Source organism: Fringilla coelebs (genome assembly GCF_963513975.1).
Source record: "Fringilla coelebs genome assembly, chromosome: 3".
NCBI classification, from domain to species: domain Eukaryota; kingdom Metazoa; phylum Chordata; class Aves; order Passeriformes; family Fringillidae; genus Fringilla; species Fringilla coelebs.
This window is the reverse complement of record NC_140030.1, coordinates 66414926-66442876: the sequence shown is the minus strand read 5'-3', so window position 1 is coordinate 66442876 and position 27951 is coordinate 66414926. Positions and strand designations below refer to the sequence as shown.

The following is a 27951-nucleotide window of genomic DNA, read 5'->3' as shown; positions in this document are numbered from 1 at the left end:
AGCTCATTTGTCTTTTGTGTTTGGATTTTTGGTATAACTCAATACTGTCCATATTTGGCTGCTCTTTAATATATAGAAATCAATATTTGTTGACTCACTCAACTTCACAGCATCAGTTTTGCACATTAGTGTCTCAATTCCACTTTTACTACATCCTTATCCTAGTCTTTTTCAGGCTGCCAACATTGAAGGACACAACTAGGGCATGGTTAGGGGCATATGTTTAATAGAATACTGTTTATGTCTTTCTGAGTTTGGTGACAAATCCATAAGGAACTTCTGGAGAACCTTCCAGTTGTAATGACATTTCCAGGTTAGCACTACGTGGGAATGGAAGGAATTCTGCCTCTAGGTGACACACACTGGCACCATGTCACTTAGTATGCCCAGACTGAGCTGTCAGATGTTGGTGTACTGGTCTAACTTGAGAGAGGACAAAGAATGGTTTGAGTTGTGCAGGTATCCACCTGAAGGAGGAAGGTTAAGCCTATTTCACTGAAAATGCAGTGACACCTGAGAGCCGTCATTGTAGTGCCTTGAGGGTGGAAGGGGACAAGAAAGGACTAAGTGACGCCCAGTCTGCCTGGGCTGCTGTGGGGGCTGCTGTCTGGCTCATTCCCCCTTCTCCAAATCTTCAACACTTCTGTTCCAGTGGAGTAGCTGTCCCAGCTCAGCACTTTGCTTCATATAGCTGACAGCTGTAGAGTTTTTAATCCGATGCTGAATGGGTTTATCCTCCCAGGAAATATGGCCTGGAAATAAGGGCATTCTCCAAAAGAATGCTGTCAGCCTGCCATTGTAACCCCTTATGAATAGTTCAACAGAAGTGGGATTTTACTTTCCAGTCTCTCAAATAATCCTACAGTTTCCCAGTGCTTGTAACACAGCATTTCTTAGCAGTACTACCAATACTCAGTTTCACACATTTGCTGTTTTGGCAAGAGACTGAGATCTACTCATGTGGAACTTGCAGTTAGGGAAATAGACTCTCATTAGGAAGATCACCAATTTCCATATCCAGCATGAACTTGTCAAAATTTCATTTGCTGAAACCTTTCCACACCACCACATGGGTAAGAAAGGCTCATAAACAAGTTTCAAAGGTTTTCTCACTTCCTGACAATTAATTGCAAATTTATCTTTTATATTCTACTCCACCTAGGAAAAGATATTCAATGTTCAATGGAGCATGGCCAAACACTTTAAGTCAGTATTTATGAACACTTATTCAGATTCCCAATAGTTGTCATTTGAGCATTCATGTCTGGTTCTTATTGCTGTTTTCCAGGATGAGTTTTGTTTGAATAAATGTCTGGGAAATTACTAGCTTGTGCAAACCCATCTGTACCCGCAGATTAATAAGGATGAACGTTGCTGGTTAAATAACTGCATTTAAGAAAATGAAGGCTTGTTCCTCAAACATTTTGCAAAGAGAAGCAAGTATTAAATTCACTGGGGAGCTTGAATGGGAAGAACTAGATTCAGCCTCTTTCTAGGTGGAAGGGAAAAGTTATGTATCTGAATATCCTCTAATATCTATGCAAATCCAACAAACACATTTTTGTTTTCACACAATTTCATACTACTCCCAATTAACTATGGCATACACCTAGACGTGGGACTCACGACCCCTGCAGATTTTTACAGCTTTCTGAGTATTGTCAGTTCAATAACCTGAAAAGACAACTTCTGATGGCTGTGCTGAGCTCCATTCAGGATCCACTGGACTCCACAGAGAGACACCAATTAACTTCAGTGAGCATTTGATAGGTGCCTTATTGCTACACTTGCTCTCTGCACCAGCACAGGACATGATCTTCTCTGCTTTGTCTACCAGAACTGCCAAATGCCCATGCTTAAAATAATACTGTCAAATTTTCAAGGGACTTATAAATCATTGATGGCTGTTAACATAATTCAAATATCCATTAAGAAATTCATTTGTCTATAAAAATATTCAAGAGAGATTATGAATTACAATTGTTTGAACAAAGGACCGTGATACTACAGAACAAGCAATAAGACTTGTCAGTAAAATGAAGTAGCTGTCACGTTGGTTTTTGATAGACAAACCGCTTAGGCAGTGGCTCAGCAGAAGTGGAAACAGCTTGTGATGCACAATGCCCATGTCACAAAATGCTATTAAGGCACTCTGGATCTGTAGGTAGCAGTTCCAGACTGTAGGTTAGATAATGAAAAATGAAGGCAAATCTTACATACTGTGTATTGATTTATTTTTCATGTGTTTCTTGTTTTACTCATTTGCTCATTGAACCAGCAAAGGAAGAAGCAATTTTTGATTTAGTCTTAAGGCATATACAAATTGTTAAGACCTAACTATCCAAGAAGTGGTCTGCCATTGTGACTATTCTTTAGTGATAAGACAAAAAAGAGCTGTATGTGAAATAAAAAATTAGTAAAAGTAATGTTTAATTCAAAGCAAAATAAATTATATCAAGATGAGAAAGCTAATTTCAAGGACATTAAAAGGAGTAGCCAAAAGACTGAAATACTAAAAAATTACATAAAGACTAGCCAGGAATAGTCAGAGCCAAAGTTCCAAAAGGATTTTAAAAGCTGGCATGAAAAAGCAAAAAAGTAAATTTCCTAATGCTATTGAAATAAACAAAACCAAATAAATAAAATTAAAACCAATACTTTGAAAAGTTGAGGTTGTGCCCTAATGAGGGAAAGAAAACAGAGTATACCTTGACAATTGAAATACAAAACCAGAAAAAAACAAGATGAAACAATTCTGAGACATAAAGGCATAGAATCTAATAACCCACCATTCTTCAAATATTCAAGAAATGGGAAACTAGCCTGATATTCAATGATAGCAAATTATATAAAGAGAGCACTCAGGGAAGATAAAACCGCAACAGAAAAGTTAAATTAATTCTCTCAGTCTGCACTGCCAGGGAAGGCAGATAGGGCAATTCTCACACAATGGTCATTCCTTATGTAGGATAGAAATGAACCATTTTGTCTGAGTGTCAATAGAACATATTTTAGAACAAATCCAAATTCATAAGGTGGACTTCAACAAATTTCCAGTACCAGCTGATGTTCTATTGGGGCATGTTAATACCAGTTACAGAGGTCTTAGCACAAAAGAAAGCAGTAAAGCAGAAAAAGCAATTTTATATTTTCACATATCAGTTTTCATTTTTAACTGAATTTATGGGGAGTAGAGAGGCATACAGGGTAATCCAGTGAACAACAGACATGATATTTCTGCAGACTTCAGATATTTCTACACAAAGCTAATTGGTAGGAACAATGACAAAACAGTATTAAGGTACAAATAAATAAATATGTCATATCAGGGAAAAACTAACATAACTTTTCAGAAAAACCCCCACATATCTCAGAAGCTAAATAAACTTCTTTTTTGGAGCAGGTAACCATATGAGTAATACAATCACTATACAGTACTTAGCATTTAGGAAAGCTTTTGATGAAGTCTCTTATTAAAGCCTCTGACAGAAATAAATAGAGGTAATAAAGGATACAACAGAAGGTCCTGGATTAATAATTGGCTAACAGATAGAAACCAAAGTGTAGGAAAGAAAATTTGTGTTAATAAAGTAAGGGTAACACAGAAGCACTACCCAATGTGTAGTGGCCTCCGAAGTAAGCCTTACCATTTACAATGAAGATTTTGTAGTAATTTTAAGGTATTTTCTGACAACAATCATTCAGTGCATGGTGGTAATTAAAAAAAAAAAGTAATGGGCAACTGGAAATTTATCAGGAAAGGTCTGAGAGCAATACTGAAATTGTTGCCTCACAAGGGGGTTTAACCATGGTGTCCCCCTACCCTGAATACTGAATGTAGCTCTGCTTGCCCACATTTCATATTGGAATTAGAAAGACAGAATAATGATCAGGATTAACAAATGATGAATAGTTTTGTATGAACTTCTGAAGGTAATGCAGTTATCAAAGAATAGTTTTAAGGAAACATTTCTTCACCCAAGAAACAATGAATTTATAACATTGAGGGAGAACTTCTTTACTGGGAGTGTTACTGAGCACTGTAACAGACTGACCAGAAAGATTGTGGAATCTCCTTCCCAGGAGATATACAAAAGCCATCTGGACAAAATCCTCAATAACATGCTTTAGTGGACCCTGCTTGAGCAGGGAGGCTGGATTAGATGACCTCCAGTGGTCTGTTCCAAACTTAACCATTCTGTGATTCTGTGATACTCTAGAGACCAAAGTATAAATGATACAAAATAGGATTGGACAAACTCCTAAAGGAAATGTTCATTGGTGGCTGGTAGCCCTAGGACTTGGGAACTTGCTACAGACTGTAACTGTGGTGATATGCTCTGTCCTGCTCTTGTTTCTTTTCATATTCAGCCTCTCTCTCAACAGCCAACTTTCTGCTGGCAAACCAGATTTAGAAATTGTTATTTAAGATGTATATTAATAGTAATAATAGCAATAATAGTGTTTGAGAAAAAACTATTGAAAAATTAGACTGCTAACCTTAGCTGCTTACCCACTGGATGGCATTTGTCCCTTGAATGCCTCTCTCCAATCATGTCTGGTGATAACCCTCAGCATTCCTTAGGTGATAGGACAGTTATTTCAGGTGCAATCATGTGCAATTAATTCCTGGCCCTCCAGTTCAGACTGCAGGCACACATGTTAATTACTGCCATCTGTGACAGTGGCTTATGCAGCAAGCACTCCTACCACCCAGAAGATAAACTGAAATCTCTGTGTTGCTTCGCATGGATCAGGGAGCCCCAGTTAGCAACGACTTTGATCAGCATTTTTCTGGGCTGCATGTGGCAGGTGCAATGCTTCTGGTCTCTCACTACTGATACCAGCTCACTGATGTATCAGGCCCCTAATGAATCTTTCTCAGTGGGTGACACTTCTTTATTTATATGATTTTACTCCATTTTACTCCATATTTTTAGCTTTTTGTTTTCTGTCTAAGAAACCTCAGTGCAAGCACCTCCATGTTACCAACCTAAATTTCAAAGGTATATTTTAGAGGCATTTGGACATAGCTTTTTGAGAAAGCTAAGGTCATTTAACATTTTTAAGTCTTCAGTGAGACAAGAAACCTGCAGGAGTTAACAAGGATTGTAGGACATGCATAAAAATCTGATAGCAAGGACATAATGTAGAAAAAAATAAAGCACAAATGAACACATTGTGCTGACTGATAAATATGAACTCTAGCAGTATTGCTGAGAAGGCAGGCACAGGAGTTCGATGAACCTTTTGAGCTGATATAACTCATGCAGCTGCCAGTTGTGTAGCTGAAAAGCTGTACTATTTGTGAACTTAGGAGTAATGCTAAGCAATATATTTTCAAGAAGGAATTTCTCTTGATCTCTGCAGTGTTTGTCACCAACCATAATTTTTCCAATGTTAATCTATGAAAATTATTCTCCCAGCACCTTCTAATTAATACAATTAATGGGATCCATCCAATGTAGGGATACTTGCTTTGAAACTAATTTGTGTTTTCCTTGGGTCATATGCCTTCCCTTTTTTTTGTGTCACAAAGCCTCTGAAGATGATTAGTGAAGCAAGTTAAACACACACACAAAAAAATAGATTGAAATCTGCATTTATGAACACACATCTCAGCACAATTCATACCACTACATGAGCTTAACCTATAAGAGCATTTTTGTAATCTTTGGTATCTATAGAAATATTTGCACTCTCTAGAATTCCAAACATTTGAACTGGAATTCCTTATTCTGTTGCCTGACAATTTTATCAAAAAGTATTCATGATTGAGTGACACCATAGAATTATTAATAAAACATTGTCAGAAATACCTTCAAGAAATTAAACGCAATTTTATAAAAATCATTCCTTTGAGCTATTTGATCAATACAGCCCCACTTATCTTTAAACAGAAGTGTTATCTTCCACCATATCTAAAGCTACTTTAGTTGGTTCTACTGAATGAAGTTGTGAAAATTCACAATTTTCTTGTGAAATTTGCAATAATGTGCAGGACTTGCTCCTTTCCATCCTCTTTCCAACACATATAACCACATTTATGAGTTTTCTGTACAATGGATAGTATGCAGCAGTCAGGTTATCAAAAATCATTGGGAAGATGATATACTTACCATCTGCTTTGATCTGAAAATCTTTACAATTGTGCCATTTGCTTCATCATAGCTCATTTTAAGCCTTATAATCGAAAAAGGAATTGCCGGGCAATACAAATCTGACAAAATTTAATCAAGACCAGAAACATCCCACTGTTCTCTAAAATTAATATCTAAACAGTCCAAATTTGGTGCAATTATATTAATCATTCCATTTTCAAAGTTGCTTCTGCAAGGTCTGCATGTTAATCTGTTGGAATGGAAATCTTGTTTCTAAAGGGGTATTTGTACAATAAAGCGTAAGCATGGTCCATAAATTGCAAATAGCATTCAAATGAATGCTCACATACATTTTATAAAGCTAACAGGTAGGCAATGATTGAAATGGAATCCAGGTACAGGTGCTAAGTATTTCTATTAGCTTATTCAGAAGTGGGGTACTTGGAAGATGAAGTGATAAAAGGACTTCTTACACCATCATCTCTCCTGCTCCCTGTACTAGAGGAACAGGAAATGTGAGGGATTTGCTGGAGACTTCATGCTGATCACTAGCCAGGGTGCAGTTGTCGTGTGGGTTTTGCAAGTCAGCATAACCTACAGCAATCTCATAATCCTTTGCATTTTCTGGTGGCAACCCCAGAAATTCATTTTCTCTGCCTTCAGCATGGAAGTAGCAGAGCAGTGGTGCTTGCCACCTTGCCTTGTTCTGGGGGCAGCCTGGGGGCTCTTCCCCAGGAAAGGAAGAAAGTGTCCCCTGTAATTCTTCACAGTGTTACCAAAGCACCAGTGGCTGCCTGGTCTAAGTTGAGAATCCCTGACTCTCAGGTTATCTCGCTAAAGTCCAGAATATCTCACTTGGAAAGTTACTCTTGGCAAGTGTCACTCCTTCTGCCCTTATCACACTAAGGATTGTGCCCAATTTTAACCAATGTGCTTTTTGATGCCTTTGATTTCCATAGGAAGCTTTGGCTCAAAGTTAAGCATCCACTTAGGTGCATTTCAAGATAAGAATGACTTTCAAGCCTAAAATTTGAGATGTAGACATGCCAAAAACTCCAATATTGAATTATCTTTGAAGAAAACTTAAAAGAATAATAGCCTTGAAAATGCTTTGCAACTACTATATGGTCATACAGCCTTACACGGACAAATGCACAGATTTGTTGCAGCATTTAATGACTGTTGCCCACTCTGGGAAAAAATTGACTCTCACGATGGGCAACTATGCTTAACTGAGATACATATAAAATAACGAAACCCCTTTCTTCTTTAATATGGAGTTTTATATGCAAATTTTAATCTAATGTGTTATGTGGACCTTTGAAAACAGATTTTATTGACTGAGAAGTTTTTACCCAGATAATGTTCATTCTTCTTAATAAACGACTGTGTGCAAAAACCCAAAAGATCTGGCACATGTCCATGCAGTTTCATGTACCAGAGTGTGGAGACTGAGTGTAGTTAAAAATCATCCTCGCTAATTAATTATCATATTGGCACATGAAGGATAAATTTCCATGTCAAATGCAAACTACTTAAAGACACCATCCTATATGGATGACCTCTTTATGTTCATTCTTACAGCATGTATAGCCTTCATGTTAAGAAACTTGGGCAACAAATTGTGTGCTATTTATTTCTGATTGTCATTAAAGCTATAATTGCGTACCCAGGTATTGGTTTGGGCATTCAGCCAACTTCACTTTGGCTGCAGGAGCAGAGGAAGGGGAAGCAGAGGAGCTGGAAGGTTCAGGCTGGGAAAGGGCTCATCTGTCTGGGCAGTTTCCATGACCCTGCCCTGGGTCAGTGAGGACTGAGGAGTGTGCCTTGCTGGCACAAGCGTCAGTGAGCTCAGTGGTCTCACTGCATCCCCTTGTGGCTGGGCGCCTACAAGAGCTAAACGTTGTCCATTCCCATGAGAACCAGAGGTCAGGTAGGAAGAAAGCAGCTTTCCTGCTCTGGAAAGGGGGCCAAACTGGATCTTGGAAGGGAAAGGAATTAACTTCTTCACAATGTCAACCTGTGCATTTCCTAGAAACATGCCCTTTCCTCACAGTTTCTGCTGAAGAGATTCTCCTGCCAGTGATACCCTAGAATTCCTCCCAGCACATTTTGCAGCCCACCATAAAGACTGTGTAGAGGCCTATGAGTAATTGTGGAGGAGGAATGTTTCTGACTACGCTTTATCCCCCTATTTCCAAACATAGCATGGATGGAGCAGCTCTGCTCAGACTATTATTCAGAGTGCCTTTGTGTTGTCTTTGAAGAATGATTTCACTTTTAACAATTCAGTGAATGCATGGGATCTGAAACAACAGAAATGTAGCCATTTACACCGATTTTCATGAATACTAACTTCACTTTAAATAGAAGGGAAAAAAGCCTTTGGAATCTACCCAACACCAATTGGGTGGGGTAAATAACTTGTCTGTCTGGAAAGAAATGCAAAAGTTAAAGCTTGTTACATAATTTCAGTGACATTTTTTGCTTTAATTTAACAATAAATGAATGGCAGACACAGATTAATAACAAAAAAGCAAATCTGAATCTCAAGCTGCATGATCTGTGAAATTGTTGTGACCTTTCCTAAGAGGAGTGTTGCCCTGTGGGCTACCCCTATTTTTAAAAGTATCACTTCTGAAGTCTAAAAATATCTTGCAACAATTATTTTTAATCAGTCAGTAACATTCATAAAAATAGGTATCTAATTAAAATTTCTTGCAAGCAATGACTGAAGTTGCTGCTTATAATGATATTTTTTCAAATGAACCTTCAGAGGGTGTTGTCTGTTCCAAAAGAGGTAAGGTCCACTAATGCTAACAGGAGTGGGACAGAGATGCAGTCAGTCCCTTGAGGCAACTCCTCAGGCACAGTGAGTTAGCAGAGCACCCCAGAGTGCCTTGAAGGGAGAGATGGCTATTTAGATCAGCAAAGAATTTACCCCTTTCATGTTTATTTGTCATCCTGGCCTTCCACAGGATCTAATCGTATCTGTCAACAATAGAAAATCATAATAGCTCATGCTGGAGTCTTGCTAGCAGCTCATTTTCTCATCTGAACAGGGCATAAATGAACTGCAAATGTCAGGTCATTGCTTCATGCTCTCACTTGTCCCCCAGCCCCCTCAAATTGCAGCATTTTCTGGTTTTGGTGTCCAGATCAATCCAGTTCCCTTCTAAATGTTGCAAATATGTAACCCTTCTTGGAGATTCTTTTTCTTTTTTCTTTTTTTTGGTCACAATATATGTTCTTACCTCATTTTATTTAGTCATCTCTGTGAGAATGAAAGGTGTGGAGTCAGCTCAGTAAACACAGGGAATCATAAATCAAATCCATACAGGAGATACACTCAGATGAACAGGATAGCTGCAAAGCTATAGCAATAATGTGATAGATTTGCAATTTTATACTTAGAAATCCCATTTTGAGGACCACAAGTGGACTACAGAAATATCGCAATAATATATCACAAGTTTATTTTCTATGAAATGCAATTACTGCTGCAATTTATGTTGGTCCACATAGCCTGGATATAAACTAATGTCTCCTCTTTAAAATAACGTTATTATTGCTATTTATCTTTTGATATTTAAAATTAAGACCTGTTGACTATGAACAGATTGTGCAGAGCGATAGCTTTGACTATTGCTCAAGCTGCAGACAAGATTCATGAGCCTCTGCCTGCCCTTTCCCGCGGCACCTGGCTTTGCAGGGTCTACCTGAACAGGGGAGGGACTTTCTAGGTGTCTTTCCTCACTATTCGCAGAGGCAAGAAATCAGTTCACACGCAGCAAAGCCGGCGACTAATCCTGGAGTCCCTGCCGAGCCCTGATCCCGTTTTGTCAGATTCCCGGCGATGGTAACGACCGAGAGCATCAGCCCCACGGACTCACAGCCCCACGGACTCACGGACCTGCCCCGGCCCAGCCGGGGGGGCGAGGCTGCCCGCCCCGCATCCAGCTGCTCACATCTGTTAACTTTTATTTACAAACACGCGAACCGCTTTGTGTGCGAATGGGGACAGCGCCGGCACCGCCGGGGAGACGCCCGATCCCTTCCTGCGCCTCCGAGCCCCGCTCCCGCTGCCCGCAGCCGGGGGACCCCCCGCCCCCCGGAACGGAACCCCCGCACCCCCCGCCGCTTCTCCACGTCCGCCCCACGGTCCCTGCGGGTGGCAGCGAACGGCGCTGTCCCGGGGAGGAGCCGCACCCCCGGGCCCGGTGCCGGCGGGTGACCCGGCACGGCCGCGTCCTTGCGGAGCCGCCGCGGAGGGCGCAGCGCCCCGGGGCCGGCCCGGGAAGGCGGGGGCTGCCCCATACCCACCTTCCGTGTGCACGGCGGAGACGTAGGTCCAGTTGTAACGCTTGACGATGTCAAGCATGGCCCTGGCCTGCAGCGTGTCAGAGGGGACCACCCTGAGGAAGTACTTGTACAGCGTTTTGTCGCTCAGGTCGATGCTGGTGGCAGAGTAGGCGATCTGGGGGATGTCAAAGAGCTGGAGCAGATTTTGGACTTGGATAGCAACTGAGCTGGAGCCGGGGCCGATGACCCCCGCGATGGGCTTTTTCACTCTGGTCTGGGGCTGGGTCTGCGAGTCGGAAATGCAGCGGGTGCCTCCATCCCTGTCGTCCCTGATGGAGATGAGAGAGTCCCGTATGAACTCGATGCTCTGCTCCAGGGCTACAGAGGAGTGCCAGCAGGAGTCTCGGATCTCGCTGCCCAGGGTGATATTAGGTAGCAGGACCGGGTCTGCATTAATTTTATCCAAAGTGTGAAACATGGCTTCAACTCTCTGGATGCCGTATTGCTCCCGGATTTCCCCGCACTTCCTCTCGGGCACTTTCTCAGCTGGTGGCTGGTGATGGACAGAGAAGAGGGCCCCGATGATGACATCCCCGTCCATCCGAGCCACCGACCGCTGTGAGGAGGCTGCAGAGAGAAGAACCTTCCGACCCCCACTCTTCGGCAGCATGTCCATCTCCAGCAGCAGAGCAGGGAAAAAGACCAGCAGCATACCAATCATTTTGTTGCACGATGTCATCCAGACCCAGGTTACAAATTTCATGGGCTCCCCTTGCCTGCACATGGTTTAAGGACATGTAGGAAACAGCATCTGCTTCTCCCCAGTGACGGCCAGGTTGCTCCAAATACCATCACATCGAAGCCTCACAGCATCACTCTTGAAGGTGCCAAGACAGCCGTCATCCTAGTGACTTTTAACCTGGTGACATAGAAAGAGGGGATAAAACAGGCTAACCAGGAAATCGATGTCAAACCTGAGCTCGACAAAGCAACACTGCGCAGTTAGAGATGTCTGCTTTCTCAAAAGCCCGGGGCAATGTGCTTCAATAAGACGCCCAACAAGAAGTTTCAAGAGGGATTAAATCGTACTTTTTTGCCTTGATATGCGATCATGCATACTCACATATGTTGAGTTTCTACAATCCTTTTTGCATCTGCATTTCAAGCCAAGGCAGCTACTTCCCACACCTCCAGCCAGCACACACACCCCCTCTGCCCCCGGGAAGTTTTAAAAGTTTCTGTGGTAGGCAACTCTTCAGAGAAGAGCCCTAGCCCGGCCCCAGTGGCCCCAGCCCTGAAAGCAGAGTGACAAGCGCTTCTTTCTTTGCATTCTGATTACCTGAAGGCATCTTTCTCAGTTTAGACATTTCTTTTCTCCATCCATAATGTGAGTAAAAAGAAAAACCAAGCGGTCTGCCCTACCAGCCACGGGAAATGTCATTTAAAGGTCAGCAAAGAGAGGAAGAAAAAAAGCACTCTACAGTTTAGATTAACTTTTCCGTGTGTAGAGGGCAAAACTGTAATCCAGTCAGGGACACACACATGAAAGCAGGGGAAAATACATATTAGTTACTAAGGCAACCGCGGGCAAAGCCCCGATGTGCCTCACCAGCACGTCTGCCGTGCAGAGAGGCTTCGGGCGGGGAGCGGCGGCGAGCCCGGCGATAGGGCTCGGCGGCTTGAAACGCCGCGCTGGGAGGGAAGGTGCCGCGGCCGCCCGAGAGCACGGCCGGGCCGCGTTCCTGTTGCTCGAGGAGCCGTCAGCACCCGAGACAGCGCCCGCAGCCGGGGCAGCCGCGGACCGCGGGCCCCAGCCCCGCTGCTCCCCCATCCTCTACCTCCCTGTCCCGGTGTTCCCTGCCCGCAGCCTCTGTCTCGCCGTCCCGACACCCCGCTGCCCCGGCGCTCCAGTGTCCCAGTGTCCCGCTGTCCCGGCCTCGCCACCGCCGGCTCGGCCGCCCGCCAGCACTGCGGGGCGCTTCCCCAAAACTTCTGCCCCCCGCCAGGCGCTGCTGCCGCTCTGTCCCCGGATGCACAAGCACCGCGGCTGGCACACACACACGCACCGCTCTCACACGCACACTCACACATCCGCACACCCCTCCCGGCGCCCGGAGCCCGCCGCGGCACGCACCGCCCCGCGCTGGCCGCCGCTCCGTCCCTCCCCGCCGGCGGGCAGGGGTGCCGGGGCCCGCGGGGCTGCCTGTCCGCCGAGAGGCGCGGGGGGCTGGAGACGGTCCCGAGGAAGGCGACGCACCGAGGGGAGCCGCCGTCCTGACTGAGCGTCCGCACCCGCCGGCGGGCAGAGCCGCCCGGAGCAGGCTTCCGCGGGCAGCCCCGCAGCCCCGTCTCCCCGGTGCCATCTGCCCGCCCTGCCTGACCCGCGGGCCGGCCCACGGCTGAAGCCCGCGGTCCGCTCGGAGGGTCACCCCTGAGACGTACCTGGCCGGGCGAGGCAGTGGCTCCCTGCCTGCTGGGAGCGGGCATTGGCGGCTCTCCGGCCGCCCCGAGCTGGCGCGCTGGCGGCGGGGCGACGGCTGTGGGCTGGGCGCGGGTGCCCTCTGTCTTCAGCACCGCTCCACCGCAAGGAAAAAAACAGGTCATCCCGGGCTCATCCATTATCTCATACAGAAGGTTCAGTCATCTTCTCTCCCTCCTTAATTTTTTTTCGGCTATTGTCTTGTAAACGAGTAAGGAAACATCACACGGAGCACGCTGCGGCTGCAGGGGAGGCGTTGGCTCTCACCTCCCGTGGCTCTTAATTCATTATCTCCCTGCCTCAATTAGCAAGAGCGAGACTTAAAGCAAGAGGCTGCTGCTAGAAGGGGACCCAGACCACGCTCGGGAGATCTGAGACAATGAAATGTGCCGTTCTGCCTCACGGGCAGGGCTTCACTATTTAAATAAATATTTTTATCTGGGGAAAAAAAAAACAAAATAGAAAAAATGCACTGCAACAAGGTAAATCACCTGTAAAGATAAAGGCATAAAAGGCATTGAGATTGCAGTTTTCAGGTCAAGATGAACCTAAATGAAGCACGTGAGAGGCATGCCAGATTAAAATAATACCAGATTGAATAATCATAATTCAGACGACCTGCTTGCATCCCTAACACAGGTCTCGGGTGTTTTACTTGACTGTATGAAAGTTAAAGTTAGATTACCTCCCCGCTGGGAACTCTATAGATATTTGCCCTACTTTTGAAAGAAAGAGGCAAGGACAAACATTTAACTATTGCTCATTCAGAGATGGGTTTGCAGTGAGTGCTGCCTCAGGAGTGTCAATATCTCAGCTGATTTTATTGTCACACAGCTAGTTATTTGTCTGCACTGTGTTTATCCACAAGCTCTGTTTATTATGGACGACTCAGCTCAGGGGGTTGCTGGTGCCCTCTTTCCCTGCAGGTAATGTTTCCCAAGGAGGGAACCAGGGTCAGAAGGGCTGCCTGCCCTCTGCCTGCAGGCATGAAGCTTCCCCAAGGCCAGCCTAGGGCAGTTCTGCCAGGGCCAGACCTAGAGAAACATTCAGATGTGCACAAAAGGGGGAACAAATTCCCCTTCACTCATGTTTTAATGATTAAACTTTAGTTTCTGCCCTTGACACAACAAGCCTGCAGCACACCAGCAAATTATTCCAGAGGTTAAGTTTTGGTTTGCTTCTCTGACTTTGGCAAGGGAAACTTGCAAATGCTCCCACTGGTTCTTCCCAACATATAGCACCCTGTAGCCTTCATCCCCACTAACCTGGCACTCAGAAAGACAGCAGGTCTTTATGCTGAGGCTCGTGCAGAGCCGTCACACAGAGCTGTTTTCCCTCAGTGATGGTCTGAGTTTTGCTGAGACTGGAAAGCAGGTCACTGGGTCCTGATGCCCAGCCATGGCTGCAAATGCTGCCTCTCCCACCCCTGCAGCAGCAGGTGGGAGTAGGTGGAAATGGGCAGGAGTCTGGGGCTCATATGAAGACATCTGGGATATCTTTAGGAAAGGCCAGGGAAAGACAGCACTGGGATTGCAGTGGCTTTGATCTTCCCTTCCATCATGGGGGAAGCAAAGGCTTTGCCCAAGGGGAAATAGCCATGTGCAACCACTGGCACTGCTGCCTTTGTCGCACAGATTCATCCCACTGCCTTTTGTCCCTGACTCCAACACATCCTGATCCTGCTGTGTACCACAGATCTAGTATTTCTCCCCTCAGAAACAGCCCATGTCCCCAGTCCTACCACCTTCACAAATTTCTTAGCATATGGCCCCTTTAGCATCTGGTAACCATCCTTGAGGCACAACATGGGACTGCATTTTTTTGCGGAGATATGAGCTGCCATCAAGCAGGGAATCAGGGCAAAACCAGAGCAAGGCTGGAGCTGTCGTGTAAGCAGTGATTCCTTTCCAAGGGAAATTGCCTGCTGTTGAATATTTTTTCTCTGCAAAATGAAGGACAAATGAATAATTTTCATATTCCCATGTTACACAATTTAAAAACCACTTGGAGGTTGATTGAAATATTCTGTTTTGATGGCATCCAAAGTGTTTTGTTCCATTTTCTTTTTAAACATTTTATATAACGCAGAACAGTTTTTACTTCTGATAAAATAAATCATTAATATAAAATGGATGTTCCAGTATTTCTTCCAAAAAATTCTTTTTTCTACTCCTATTTCATCAGAATTATCTCTTCTAACAGAAAATTTTCAACTGGAAAAGTTCTGTTCAGCTCTTATGAGAAAGGCCAGTGTATTGTAGAAAATGGTTTGAAAGGAGATTTGTTTGGAGTAGCAATGGCTGAAGCCTGGAAACCTGGTTTGTTGAAATCCCACTTTTGGCTTCCCTAACATGGCTACTCCCTCCTCTACTTCCTACCAAGAGAGACAAGCCAGATTGACTGCCTAGCTGTACAGACTCTCCAACTAAATTATTGGGGAGATTTAAAGCTATTCTGCAAGGATCAATGCTGCTAAAGTTGTACAATTTTATTCTGCCTTGGAAACAAGCAGAAAGCTCATGCGTTCCTGTCTGAAATTAGTTTAAACATATACCAGCTATCTGATAAATTGTCTACAGTCCTTTTTATTCTGCTCACTTAGCTGCTTTCTTTTCATGATTTAAAAATGTCACCTGCTATATATAAACAGTGTGCATGCAAAACATGCATGGGTAGCCCACTATTGCAGATATTGAATTGTTTGCTTGTGACCAAAGATTTGGAATCATCATCTAGCAGGCTTGTTCAGATAAAACAGGAATTTAATCTAATATATTCAATATTTTTTTAATTTTCTCTTAGCAAAGTAAACATTGCTCATAGGTTTTTTTTAAAACATGTGCCAGCTACAGCATCGTTTTTTACCTCCCTTCTTGTATTTAGGCTTTCAAGTTGCCCTATCTATAAGAAACAAAGCAAAAGCATTTTTAAGTTTTGATTGCTTACACTAATTTGCTGCAACAGCTAAGAAATGGACATAAATGGATCGATGTCTGTATATATGGAGCTTTGTAAAGGTCTGATTGCTCAGCTGTTCCTTGTACTAGTAGATCCATTAAAATTAAATAGGATTAACCCATGAAATTTAGGACTCACTTCTGAGATACTTAGAAACTCGCAATAGCTTCTACACAAACCTATGACTGTATGGGGTTACTCTTCATTTCTTTTTTTTTTTTTTTCTTTTTTTGGAGAGGAATAGACCCTCCTTGAAACCCAAGGATTCCCAGAAATTTGAAAGCTAACATTGGTAGTCATCCAACACCCTCTTGCCCACTGTCTCAAGTCACATTATTGTCAGCATATTTTACAGATTTAGGAGATTTTACATCCTTTACAAAAATTTCTCTGCTGGGGCTTTCTCAGGAGGAAAGTGTCTATCTGGATTTCAGATGTCTTTCAAACAAATGTGAGATCCAAATCAAGGCAAAATTCAGTATTCAGGGATGTCTTGTAAATTTTTTACACTCTCTGAGGATTATAGACTCCATGAAGTGATAAATAGAGCAGATTTATTCAGACATTCAGCAGTTTTCATCTCTGGCTAGCAGAGCTGTTAATAAGCAACGAGTAATTCTATATTTAAAAATAAATAACTGCTTGCTTTTATAACTCAATATTAAAAAACTTTCAGCAGAAGTGCTTCATGCTGGCTGCTAAGGAGAGAGACTGGAAGAACGTGGTCCAGAAAACAAAAGGCCTGATCTCTCCTCTTCAGAAACTCACCTCACAAAGCGTTCCCTTGCCACAAGCCTGTGCCCTCCAAGCAGTGGCATGCAATAGTCAAAGGCAGCTGGTTTCCATTCCTTACAAAGAGGGCATGTCTCAAATCTTAAAGGTTTCTTGGGCATCTGCTCTTGTGAAACCCAAAGACAAAATTTGGTCTCATGGCAATGGGGATGCTCCCAAATAGTGACTAAGAAGTCAGCTGAATGTCTGCTTTGCTAAACAACACAACTGTTCAGTCCCGAATAATGTTTAAAATCATTCCTGTATTTATTTTCTAACTGCAAAAATGTACTTAGGGTGCCCCCTAGGCCAAAATGCTCCACAATGTTTACAACATCCACTTATATCAATCCTATCCAGTTTGATTAATTTTGATAACACCCCCTTGCCCTGAAATCCCCTGATTTCCCTGAAATTATCCCCTGAGAAACAACATGAGTAAATAGATAAATTTCTGCTGGGACTTGCATTCCAACAAGCTTACGCTACATAAGGCCAAAAAGAAAAGTGCATTTCAAAGTCAAAGGTCCACAGTTCCTGAGCATCAGACTGTCCATTTAAAATCCACAGACTTCTAATTTAATTTGGAAATGTCAGTCTGAATCATTCTGGCTGAACTCACCAGGCAGGGACTTATATAAGTGTGAAAGGAGAGACAGTACCTTGGATATATGGGATTTAATACAAATTAATGAGCCAGGTCTACTTAATTAGATTGTAACTAACAGGACAAGTAATTTAACGAGAAGTCACCATCCCTTATGGAGACAGATTTGGTACTCTGTGGGAAATATGGCAGCTGAAGCATCAGCTAGCCAAATTTTCCAGTGATTTTCAAGGACAGCTCCTTGTAAAGCCGTCTGCAGGAATTCAGTCTGATACCAGTGAAAACTGGTAACACCCACATATGGAAAGGAAGTCCTTGCTGTGTGGATGAGGGAAAGGTGCTCCTGCTCTCTCCTGCCATCTCGGCTCTCAGGCTGCAGCCGAGTGTAAGAAAGGACTCATGCTGCAGATTGCAGCTACAAATGGCACCGGTGACTTGAGAAGATGGAAAGTTTACTCCAACTGTACAATGTAACAACACAGCTCTGCACTGCTCTGAGAGAAACTGCACCCAACTTGTAATTTCTGAAATTTCCCCCTACAGTAAGCACTACAGTAAGCACTGAAGGAAACAGCTCTGTGTTTACTGGCTGTTTTGCCCTTCATTTCTCCACACAGAGAAAAAAAAAAAAAAAAAGAAGGAAAAAATTATTAAAAATTACAAATATCAACGATGGAAAAGGCTAGCAATCTTTTACACATGACTAAAGAATCAGAGAAAGTTTTACAAATATCAGTTTAGCAAGTAAACAATGTGTGATAAATACCTGACATACTATAAAGAATATTTCCAGTGCTTAAAAAAAAATTAAAAGAAAAGGAAAAAAAGCCCAAATTAGCATATTGAATACCTCCGGATGTTAATTTTTTCCTTTTGCAGTCTGTTGCTGTTTATGCAACAGTGTATAGAAGATACTTTATCACCATCCCTAAATACCTACTTTTAAAGGCTGCAATAGCAAATAAAATAAGGAGGAATGGAATACCTTAAAGATAGTAGGATTTTGTGGTGACCTTTAAATGAAATGATCTCATTTTCTGCACTGCACCTCTTTATGCATTTCCAATTGTTCAGGATGGATGGAAAGGATGCCTTAAAATCACTGCCAGCAGACTGGTCAGCTTTATTCACTTTTTTCTTGCTATAGCTGGTTGTAAATGAACTCAGAGATATCAACTAGGGGAACTTCCAGCCTATTGTTCTAGTTTCACAATCATTATTTCCCTTATTTTTATTAATGTATGTAATGTGACAGAATAGCACATCACTGAGTAGTAACTCAATAAAATAATGTAAATCTGTGCTTGTTTTAGCTGGGATAGAGTTAATTTTCTTCACAGTAGCTGGTGCAGGGCTGTGGCTTGGATTTGTGCTGGAAACAATGCAGAGGTAACAGAAAGGTAACGCAGAGATGTCTTTGTTACTGCTGCATTCATACAGAGCCAGGGCCTTTTTTGTCTCTCACCCCACTCCACCAGCAAGGACACTGGGGGTGCACAAAGATTTTGGAGGGGACACAGCTGGAACAGCCAACCCCAAGTGACCAAAGGGATGATTCAAACCATGCAACATCATGCTCAGCATATAGAGCCAGAGGAAGAGGGAGGAAGGAGGGGGCATTTGGAGCAATGGTGTTTTTCTTCCCAAGTGACTGCTACACATCACGGAGCTCTGCTTTCCTGGGGATGGCTGGACACCTATCTGCTCATGGGAAGCAGGGAATGAATTCCTTATTTTGCTTTGCTTCCATGAATGGCTTTTGCTTTCCATATTAAATTGTCTTCATCCTAACCCACGAGTTTTCTCATAAAATACCATGTAATACTGTATTTATTTGTAATATATAGCTACTACTTAAAGCAAGACATACACAACAAGAATTTGATACTCAGAAAGAGAATGAGGGTATGGTGTACAAACTATGCTCCTCCAACTATTTGCAAATTACTTGATACATTTGTTCAAAACGTTGATGCAGAAAAGCACCATTCCTAGTGCTTTTCTGGATAGTTCAAAGCACTATCAAAAATAGTTCTCACTACGTGCTTACACATTTACTGACATCTTCTGTGCTATAACAAAAAAAGAGAACAGCATCAGATGACATATGTTTCTTTAAATACTTATTTATAGTCATCATAAGGAGTTGTCTTGATGATAGAAATTGCACAGACTGTATCATTTTGATTTTCCATCCAAGCAATGCATTTCTGGAAGCATTTCATTACTTCAGGATCTATGAGAATCATTGTTGTAGCTCTCTTTCCCCTCATTTCCCTGACAGTATGCTGCTGTGGCTTTGATGACACATTAATTGCTTTTTCTCTGTGACTTCCTTCTGGTGAAGTGGCTGCACTGTCTCACTGGCCACCTGCCACTGCAGGGATGTCAAGACCTTGATCCTCACTGGGTTGCCTGGCTCCTCAGCTTGTTTCTATGACTGGTTGGTCCTCGGGGCATTTCAAATCCCAGCATCCTGGTTCCTCCAGAATCAGACATTCACTCTCTTGTCCACCAAGGCCACTCTATTTGACCTAACTATGGATTTATCACAAAAATTGCATTTATTAATGCTGGAAAACAAACATCAAGTGTAACACGACCCCGGGTGATAAAATGGCTGAAGTCCAGCTGATCCGGCAGCTTGAATTCATTGGCTGTGAATGCCTGTCCTCAGAAAGAACATTCAAATGCTTTTTATCTTGAGTTTCCATCAGCTAGTTGCCTTTTGCCATTCTTTCTCAAAGCAGGCAATATTTCATTTATATCCCTTATCCACTTATGATTAATGGCACACATTTGGTTCATGGATTGGATGACAGAGCTCCAAACACCATACTTTCCTGATTATCTTACCTAAACACTATTATAATTTTTTGGCTCCACCTGAGCAAAGCATGCTTACAAGGCATTAACAGATTCTGATTTTCTATAAACATTAAAGTAACAATGTTCTGAAATACCAGACCCTCTCCCTCTCATACACTTTGGATTGGACATTAGGAATGCACCTAAAACCATTAGTTTCTTTAAAAAGATCTTACTATTTTGTAGACATGAGGCTGAATTGAAAATGATCAAAAAGGAAGGCCAGGAGCAGTGAAGAAAACTCAAAGAGTGTCACTAAATTAAAGAACACTTTTATCCTCTTTGTCTAAGGAAATATAGCCAGCATGTTAACTGTGCCTATTGCCTCCACAGCCCTTCTTGAAAAAATACCAAAAATATTCAGAAGGCGATTGAGGGAAAAAAAATCACAGAAATTTGGAAAGGTCTCAAAGTTAAATACATTTGTCCAAACTTTTGAATGCCAGTAGTCAAGTAAAAGAAGCAGACCAACATAAATACCCACACTGGGAGAGAGACAGGTAAAATTCTTCACTCTGAGGGAAGCAAGGCACAGATATAGGTTGCCCAGAGAAGCTGTGGAAGCCCAATTCCAGGAAATGTTTAAGTTGAATGGAGCTTTGAGCAACCTGGTCTAAGGGAAGATGTCCTGGCCTAGGGCAGGGGGCTTGGAACTAGAAGGACTTTAAGGTCCCTTCCGACCCAAACCATGATTCTATGAAATAACCAGCAGCTGCAAGCAGGTGCCCAGGCAGCACAGCTCTGGGCCAGCTGCAGGATGAGGTGTCTCTGTCCTGGGGAAGTACAACTGAGTCCTCATGAGAGATGACTTTCAGGGGTGGAGGGTGGAGCAATCATTAGGCAGGCTGATGATACATGCCTGATTACAAGGTTTGTGCAGGAAAGTGGGGTCCTCACGAAACCCCTATTCCACTCATACATGTAAATCATGTAGATTTACAGGTAAATCATGTAGATTATTAATTGTAACTCACAAGGTGATTCTCAAATCTTGTTTAGCAATGACCAGATGAAGGGACAGAGACAATACATGGCTGAGTAGCTGCATTGCCATACTGAAAATAATAGTCATAGGTAATCAACCTTTGCTTCAATAAATTAGAGAACTCATTAAAGAGAAAACGTCTAAATAGCAATTAGTTGTGTTGTTTAGAGAACGTCCACATATACAGGGTGATTCTATGTAAACAGTGTGTCCTTGTGGTTTTCAAGATTTCTGTACAAGTATGTTGTGAAAGCACATACTAATTTCATGGCATAGTCTTTAATTTTATTCTAGAGGATGTTTTCTCAATAAATATAGTATGTGCTTGTTTTCATAGCATATGCTTGGTTTTGTTTCCTCTTTTCTTAGCAACAGCTTCTAAAAAGACTCCTTTCATCACCACTGCACTTTTTATTTAGCCGCAAACCATAAGTCTCCAATAAATTAACCCAAACCAGCTCAACCAATTTGGCAGCTGCTGTCACTACAGTAATAGACAGTTATTGATTTCCATGTCTTTATTTAAATTCAACTAATGCTTGTGCTGCAGTTTATGCTGCATCTCAATTCCTATTGTGTTTCTGATTTCTAAACAGTACCTGCACTTAGTTTATCTTTTCTTTAGCTGGCTTTTTTTTTTTTCTAAATTCCAACCACTGTCCACAGGGGATACAAATCTGTACATCACTCTTTCTTCTTGCTCTCCTTTACCAGACAATGTAAAATGCACCACTCAAATAACACATTTTCAATCAATTTTCTAAATCATCCTAAAATTTGATTCTTCAGCCCAAATCCACCTGAAAAGTGGATGTTTTGTGTTTTCATTTTGTGACTACATGTCCATACACTGATGCCACACATATAGGACTTAATCCCAAAGAATATTTGGACATATGCTTAACTCTACCCTCATTTAACATAGCTTTTAAGTTTTTGACCTCATTTTTTCTTTTAGAAATTGAGGAGGAGGGTAAGGAGAGGAATCCAGGGATATGTGGTGAGAAGACTGCCTTAAGCTTTGGTTAGGTACTCCATTTTTAGTTTTGTTCATTCATTTCTAATATAGTAAAATTTAAAATTACAGTAAAACTAAAACAAAAATAAGTCTACCCAGTAAGAATTCAGAGGAAGTACTATTCTGTGAAGACTACACCTGTTTTCAGCTATGCCTTCCACCTCTGCATATACTCTCTAGTTCAAAACCCTCACAGCTGAAGAAACAGAAATCTTGGCCCATTAGGTGTCCAAGGAAGACCTGATGCTGCAAGACCAGAGTTCACAGTGGCTCCTTGAGACTGCAGGGTATGTGTGAGAGTGTGGAAGATATCTAAGGAGTGTTAAAAGAAGTCTGTTAACATTTCACAGTTGTAAAATGTACTTTTTAGAATGCTGAGATTAAACTGCTTTATCTCTTTTTCCGATTTAATTATCTTGGTTGAAGTTATGAAATGTGGGTGAGAGGAAGATGTTATTCAGTTGGATGCTATTTTTAATTTTGTAGTGTAGATAATGTATTCAGAAACCTTTGCTTTGAAGGCAATCTGCATTCAGTGCTGGTAAGGAGTATCAAATCTTTACACAGTTTATGGGATTATTCTGATTAGATGCAGTTCTTACTCTGTGGACAGAAGTGTAGAATACCTACAATAATTATGGTAATTGTGTATTGGAAGTCAGCTATTCAGGAGAAAGCTATTTGTTTAGCACATAATGGCTCAGGCCTGTGAGATAGGGAAGCATCTGCAGCTGAAGGACAAACAATAAAGACTGCTTGGGAGCAGGCTGTTCTTATGTTACTTCACTTTGTAAGTATCTTAAAGATCACTCAAATTGAAGTTTTCTTGCTCCACATAACACTAACGTCACCAGAACCCCTCAGAAATGCAAGGCATATATGGGGAATAATCAGCTTGGCTCCTCAGGAAACAACCTTGCCTGGGCAGAAGCAGATGTGAAAGGGGCATATTGCCTGGGAAAGGTGGCACCAAAACATCAAACCACACCAAACTCTCATCAGGTAAACCCAACCCAAAGAAAAATTTTAACTAAGTCAAATCAGGCCAAACTGCACAAGCTTTCAAGGCACAAGAGGTTGAAACAAAAAATCTGTGAGGATTTACTTGGTGTAGATACTACCTCTATTTCCCTTCTCAAATGATGCTGGGTTTTGGCTTGAGGGCAAGGGGCAAAAATTTTGAAACAACACCAGCAGCTGCAATAATTCTTCTGGAGTTACCAGGATAGCACAGCAAAACAAAACTTGGCATCCAGGGTTACTTTTGGTGGGTAACTCAGAAATAACGGTGAGTGGCTGGTTCCCTGCAAACAACCTAACCCTTCTGCACTACCAGGGATGTGTCTTCAGGTCTTCTGACATCACACTCCTCAACAATGCCCTGGTCTGTGCCCAGAGTAGGACCAACCCCAGGGCAGCAGCAAGTGCAAGGAGCTCACTTGACTCTTCTCCTTTCTAGGATCCCATCAGCAGCAGCACGTGGCACTGCCATACTTCTAATCACTTGGGTTAAAACTGGATAATGCAGGTATTTCCCACCAGGTTAATCTTTTCTGGAAGGCTTCCTGAAAAGTACGCTTTCCAAGTAGAAGGGAAAGGAAAAACCACCCTTGGCCTTGGTACCCTCATTGCTCTCCCTGTGGATCAGATATTGTAGGGCTCTCAGGGAGCTGGGGGTGGTGGAAGACCTCAGCAGGTGTCAGCCAGGGCAGAGCCTGGCAGCCAGGACCCATCCCATCTCCTCAGCCCAGCAGGGATGACCAGGAAGGGTCAGTCTGGGCTGGCAGCAACATGCCAACTTGTGCTTTGGGCAGGAGCCAGAACTGTTGCAAAATTGATCAGCCATAAACAAGATGCTCACCAAGCCAGCAGATAAGCATTCCTTGTTTTGCTGATATCTCTACACACAACACTGTAGTATTGTTATTTATATCCTATAACATCTTAATCATTTATCACTTTCCATCTGTGTTCCAGACCCAGGATTTCATCAGCTAGGAACATCTGCAGGTCCATAAGCATCCCAGGAGAGTATTTTTGCAAAATTTTTGTATTATGTTCCTATTGCCTAGAGAAACAAACCATAGTTAATGAAAAGTAATACTTTGTTGGAAAAAAAGGGAAAATATTTATTTTGTTCTGACCTCATTACTTTCTCTTGCAATCATTTTTCAAATAAAAGCCTGTTCTCTCATCTCTCGATAGCTTCCAATTACCTCCTCAATTAAAAAGGTTTATTTTTACTCAAGCAGGGTCATGAGATGAAATATTTCATTGTTTCATTGTGTGACAAGGTGGGTTTTTTTTTTCCCTGAGACAGTGCTCCGTGATGCACAGTAATTTCTGCTGACTCATTTCCCCAGTCAGAGAATGTGGACGCTACCAAGCCCAGCTAGGAGACATGAACAATCCTGTGGTACACAGATGGGGCCCCCATGTAGGACAACACCTTGGAACAAAACCAGTCAAAAAAGAAAACCCCTCAGAGCACTGGAAGCAGGAAGGAGATTGGATTGAAGCATGGTTTATTATTGACATTTGTGTACAAACTTTGGAATTGTAGGGCTACATAACAGGTTATGCATCTACCCTAGTGAGAGAACAGCAGAATTATTTTTTGTTGTTTTACAGCTAGAACAAAATCCATACATCTGGGTTTGCCTGTATGGGGAAAGGCAAAGTAGAGAGGAATAACAAGAAAATATCTACAGTTGCTGAAGATTAAAAAAAAAAATTAACATTTGATTACAAGTTTCTGCAATTTGAAGTGGCAAATATGTATAGGAGAACTAAAATGTATACAAATATGTATAGAAGTACCAAAATATAAATACAAATATGTATAGAAGTACCAAAATACTTAAATTGCTTGCACCACTTGTGCTGGTGATAAAACCACAAACCAGAGCTGCACATTTACATGGGTCATTCCATCAGCTCCCATTAGGTTGGGCTCCCTGTGGTACTATGCAGGAAAACAAACTAAAATACACATTTGGAGTCCCAGACTAATTTCTCATCGCTCATTGCATTTCTAAATTTTAGGCCAAGGACAGGCAACAAAAATGAAGTTTAATTAATAAGCCTCAGTGTACACGTATTTAGAAATACAATGACATTCATATCCAGAGAAAATCTCCTTTCTCATTAGTTAAGGTTGTTGCCTTAGTGAGTTAATGTCCCAGGCCAAAGCAAAATCTCCTCTCAGGGATGATTCAGGGGCCTTTCTACTACAGACTTGTTCCAGGGACTCACATGACAGGGGGTCTAAAGGCTTCTACTGTCTTAACATTTCTCCCTGAACAGCAGCATCAACCAGGTACCACCACACTTGGGCCTCTCCTGTTGCAGATTTACTGCACCTTTCAGGGAATAGTTACAAGGGACCAGGTGCCAGTAGCAGCAGAAAGCAGGCAGTTCTGCCGCCCAGCTGAGATCTGCCTCTCTGTAATTCCCCTGTGGCTCTGTGTCACATCATATCCACCTCCCTGGGATGCTGCAGAGAGAAACATCCCTCTGTCTCCCACAGAAATGCTGCCTGGCACTCACGGCATCCAGGTAAGGCGTAGCTCCCCCGAAGCTCCGGGCAGTTTGCTGACAGCTTTGGGGCATCTCCTCGGCTCTTCCATGCCCTGTGCAGGCTGTGAGTCAGCACTGCCTGCTCCTGCAGCCCAGAGCCAGAGCAAATGCACAGCCTGCCCTCTCTGAAACTTGCTGCTTTTTCTGACTCAGGTAGTCACCCAAGTGGGCTCAAAGGTGAATTTTGGACAGACAGTTTAATATAACACTCCGCTGAAGAGAATGATTATTAACCTTCTGCAATGAAGCTACACAATCTTTATGTACTTGTTTTAACATCAAGCCCTGTTAAACTAAAGAAAATATCTGTGGAGGCAGATTTTCATTGGTGTTAAATAAAAGCATTGATTTCGGGCTTGAGAACTGCAGATCTTTCTATACTTCTAAGTTGATAAATCAAAGAAATAACAAGCCTGATAAAGTTCGTATCTTCTTTGACAGAAACTACCAAGACTGCTTATCACTTCTTTATGAGGAAAGAGGCCAAAATAGAATAGTTCCAGAAGACTTCTGGACTAAACAGTTTCATTTTTGTTTCAAATGCAATTTTATTTGCCTTTTATCCATAATATAAAACATAGGTATGAATTTTGCAAGCAGTTTTGGTTTGCTTGTTTTTTATATTACAGAGCAAGTTATGAATTCAAATCTTCTCTTGCCAGAGTGTGAAAATCAGCATTTTTCACTGCCAAGAAATATATCTCTAATAGATAATGTCTGAAATATCTCCTTGTTGTGAGCATCCTTCAGCTCTCTTTCAAACCATTGTGCCCTGTATTATGTTAAAAACATATATATTTTGAGCCAAAATTTCCAAATGCTTTTACTGATTTTATTACAAAGATTTTATTTATTTAATTCCAGTTTCATCAGAAGGTTTGTTTTTTCTCAGGAACTGCAAACTTTTCCTTTATTCATTTTTGTTACATTAAAAAAAAAAGGCTTATAAAAGGAATATTAAAACCATGAAACCACTTTATTTAGGTATATTTAAATAAATCCAAGAACTGGATTCCAAATCCTACATAGTATCTCTAGATGATGTCCTAGATGCAATGACATGGTTATTTTTTTTTTCCTGCTCTATATTTAGATAGTCTTTTTAACTGTCCTTTTCTCTTGGAAAAAGGGAGATGGGCTTAACTCCCACCAGTGACAGATCAGCTGCTGCTGTCAGTCCTGAGGTCAGGTGTATCACCTGGTTTTCACAAAACCAGCACGTAACTCAGCTGAGCGGCAGATGGACCAGGGTGTACAAGAATTGAGCATACACGTGAGCTGAGACAGATGGCCTGCAGTGTGCTGTTCTGTGGGGTGCAGATAGATTCCCCCAGGAGATGCTATGCTGAGAGGCAGAAGGGCACAAGTGATATGTTGAACTTCTCTGTTTTGAAGAAACAGAAAAAAAAGAGTGGAAGCCCTGAAGAAGTGAAAAAGGGGAAGTTTGCCATCGTAGCTCCATGGTGTTTTTCTCATGCTGGATTCTTAACCTACTGACTTACATGATGGTTTCTGGCACACAATAATATCCTGCTCTTTGTAGCTCTCCAAAAAATATTTAAATCCTATACTCTTTTGTCCCAAGCAGCATTATGCACTGTGGATGCTGGCAATTTCATGATAACACTTTTAAAGTCCCACTGTGACAGTTATACTATTTTCTGTTATATGTACCAAACACTCTGGAAGTTAGGTAGAGCTTAACCTACGAAAATAATTTCCTACCAGGCCACAGAATACTGCTCACAATTTTATTAATCTAGAATAGACTGGAACAATATTATGCCTCCACTGGGATCCATCTTACCACTTCTGTCACATGGTGATTTTTATCAAAGGAGCTGAATAGATTTCTCCTGCTAGTTAACCACCTGGGTAACACATGGGTTTGCTGAGGCACGGCTTAACATACAGTCATTGTAGTGCAGGGAACAGAGCCTATCTGCCCTCAGTTTCATTCATTTGCTACAAACATTCACATTTCCTGCCAGAAACAATTTGGAGGCGCACAATTTTATTTTCTTTAGAAGATTTCTGCTTGCCTTTGCAACTAAAAAAGGACTTTAAAATACCATAACAACTAGCATGCTGTTTTCTCCAGCCTCCCTCAGAAAAGAAACCCTTTGCAAAGAAGCACGTCTCCTGATTTTATTTGCTTACTCGTTCTGGGCTTTAACAGTTGCTACTGAAAGCATAGGGGAATTTTTATTCATAGTGAGGCTATGTTCTCAAGTGTGGTCAAAAAAATCACATGATCTTATTTAATGTCATATTCTCTTCTCT

At 42.1% G+C, this 27951-nt stretch overlaps 1 protein-coding gene across 2 annotated transcripts in view; it reads right to left on the bottom strand.

Annotated features, from left to right (window-relative positions):
- The window catches only part of GRM1 (glutamate metabotropic receptor 1), a gene marked incomplete at both ends in the record, with an annotated part of 177674 nt that extends 166535 nt beyond the window's left edge, over positions 1-11139 (bottom strand). Inside the window, one exon of one of the 2 annotated variants that reach the window (XM_084201589.1) lies at positions 10425-11139. In XM_084201589.1, coding sequence (XP_084057715.1) covers positions 10425-11124 — 700 coding nt within the window. The remainder of the gene's footprint in view (positions 1-10424) is intronic. The other variant, XM_084201590.1, reaches the window with a different exon arrangement.
- Positions 11140-27951: the final 16812 nt, after the last annotated feature.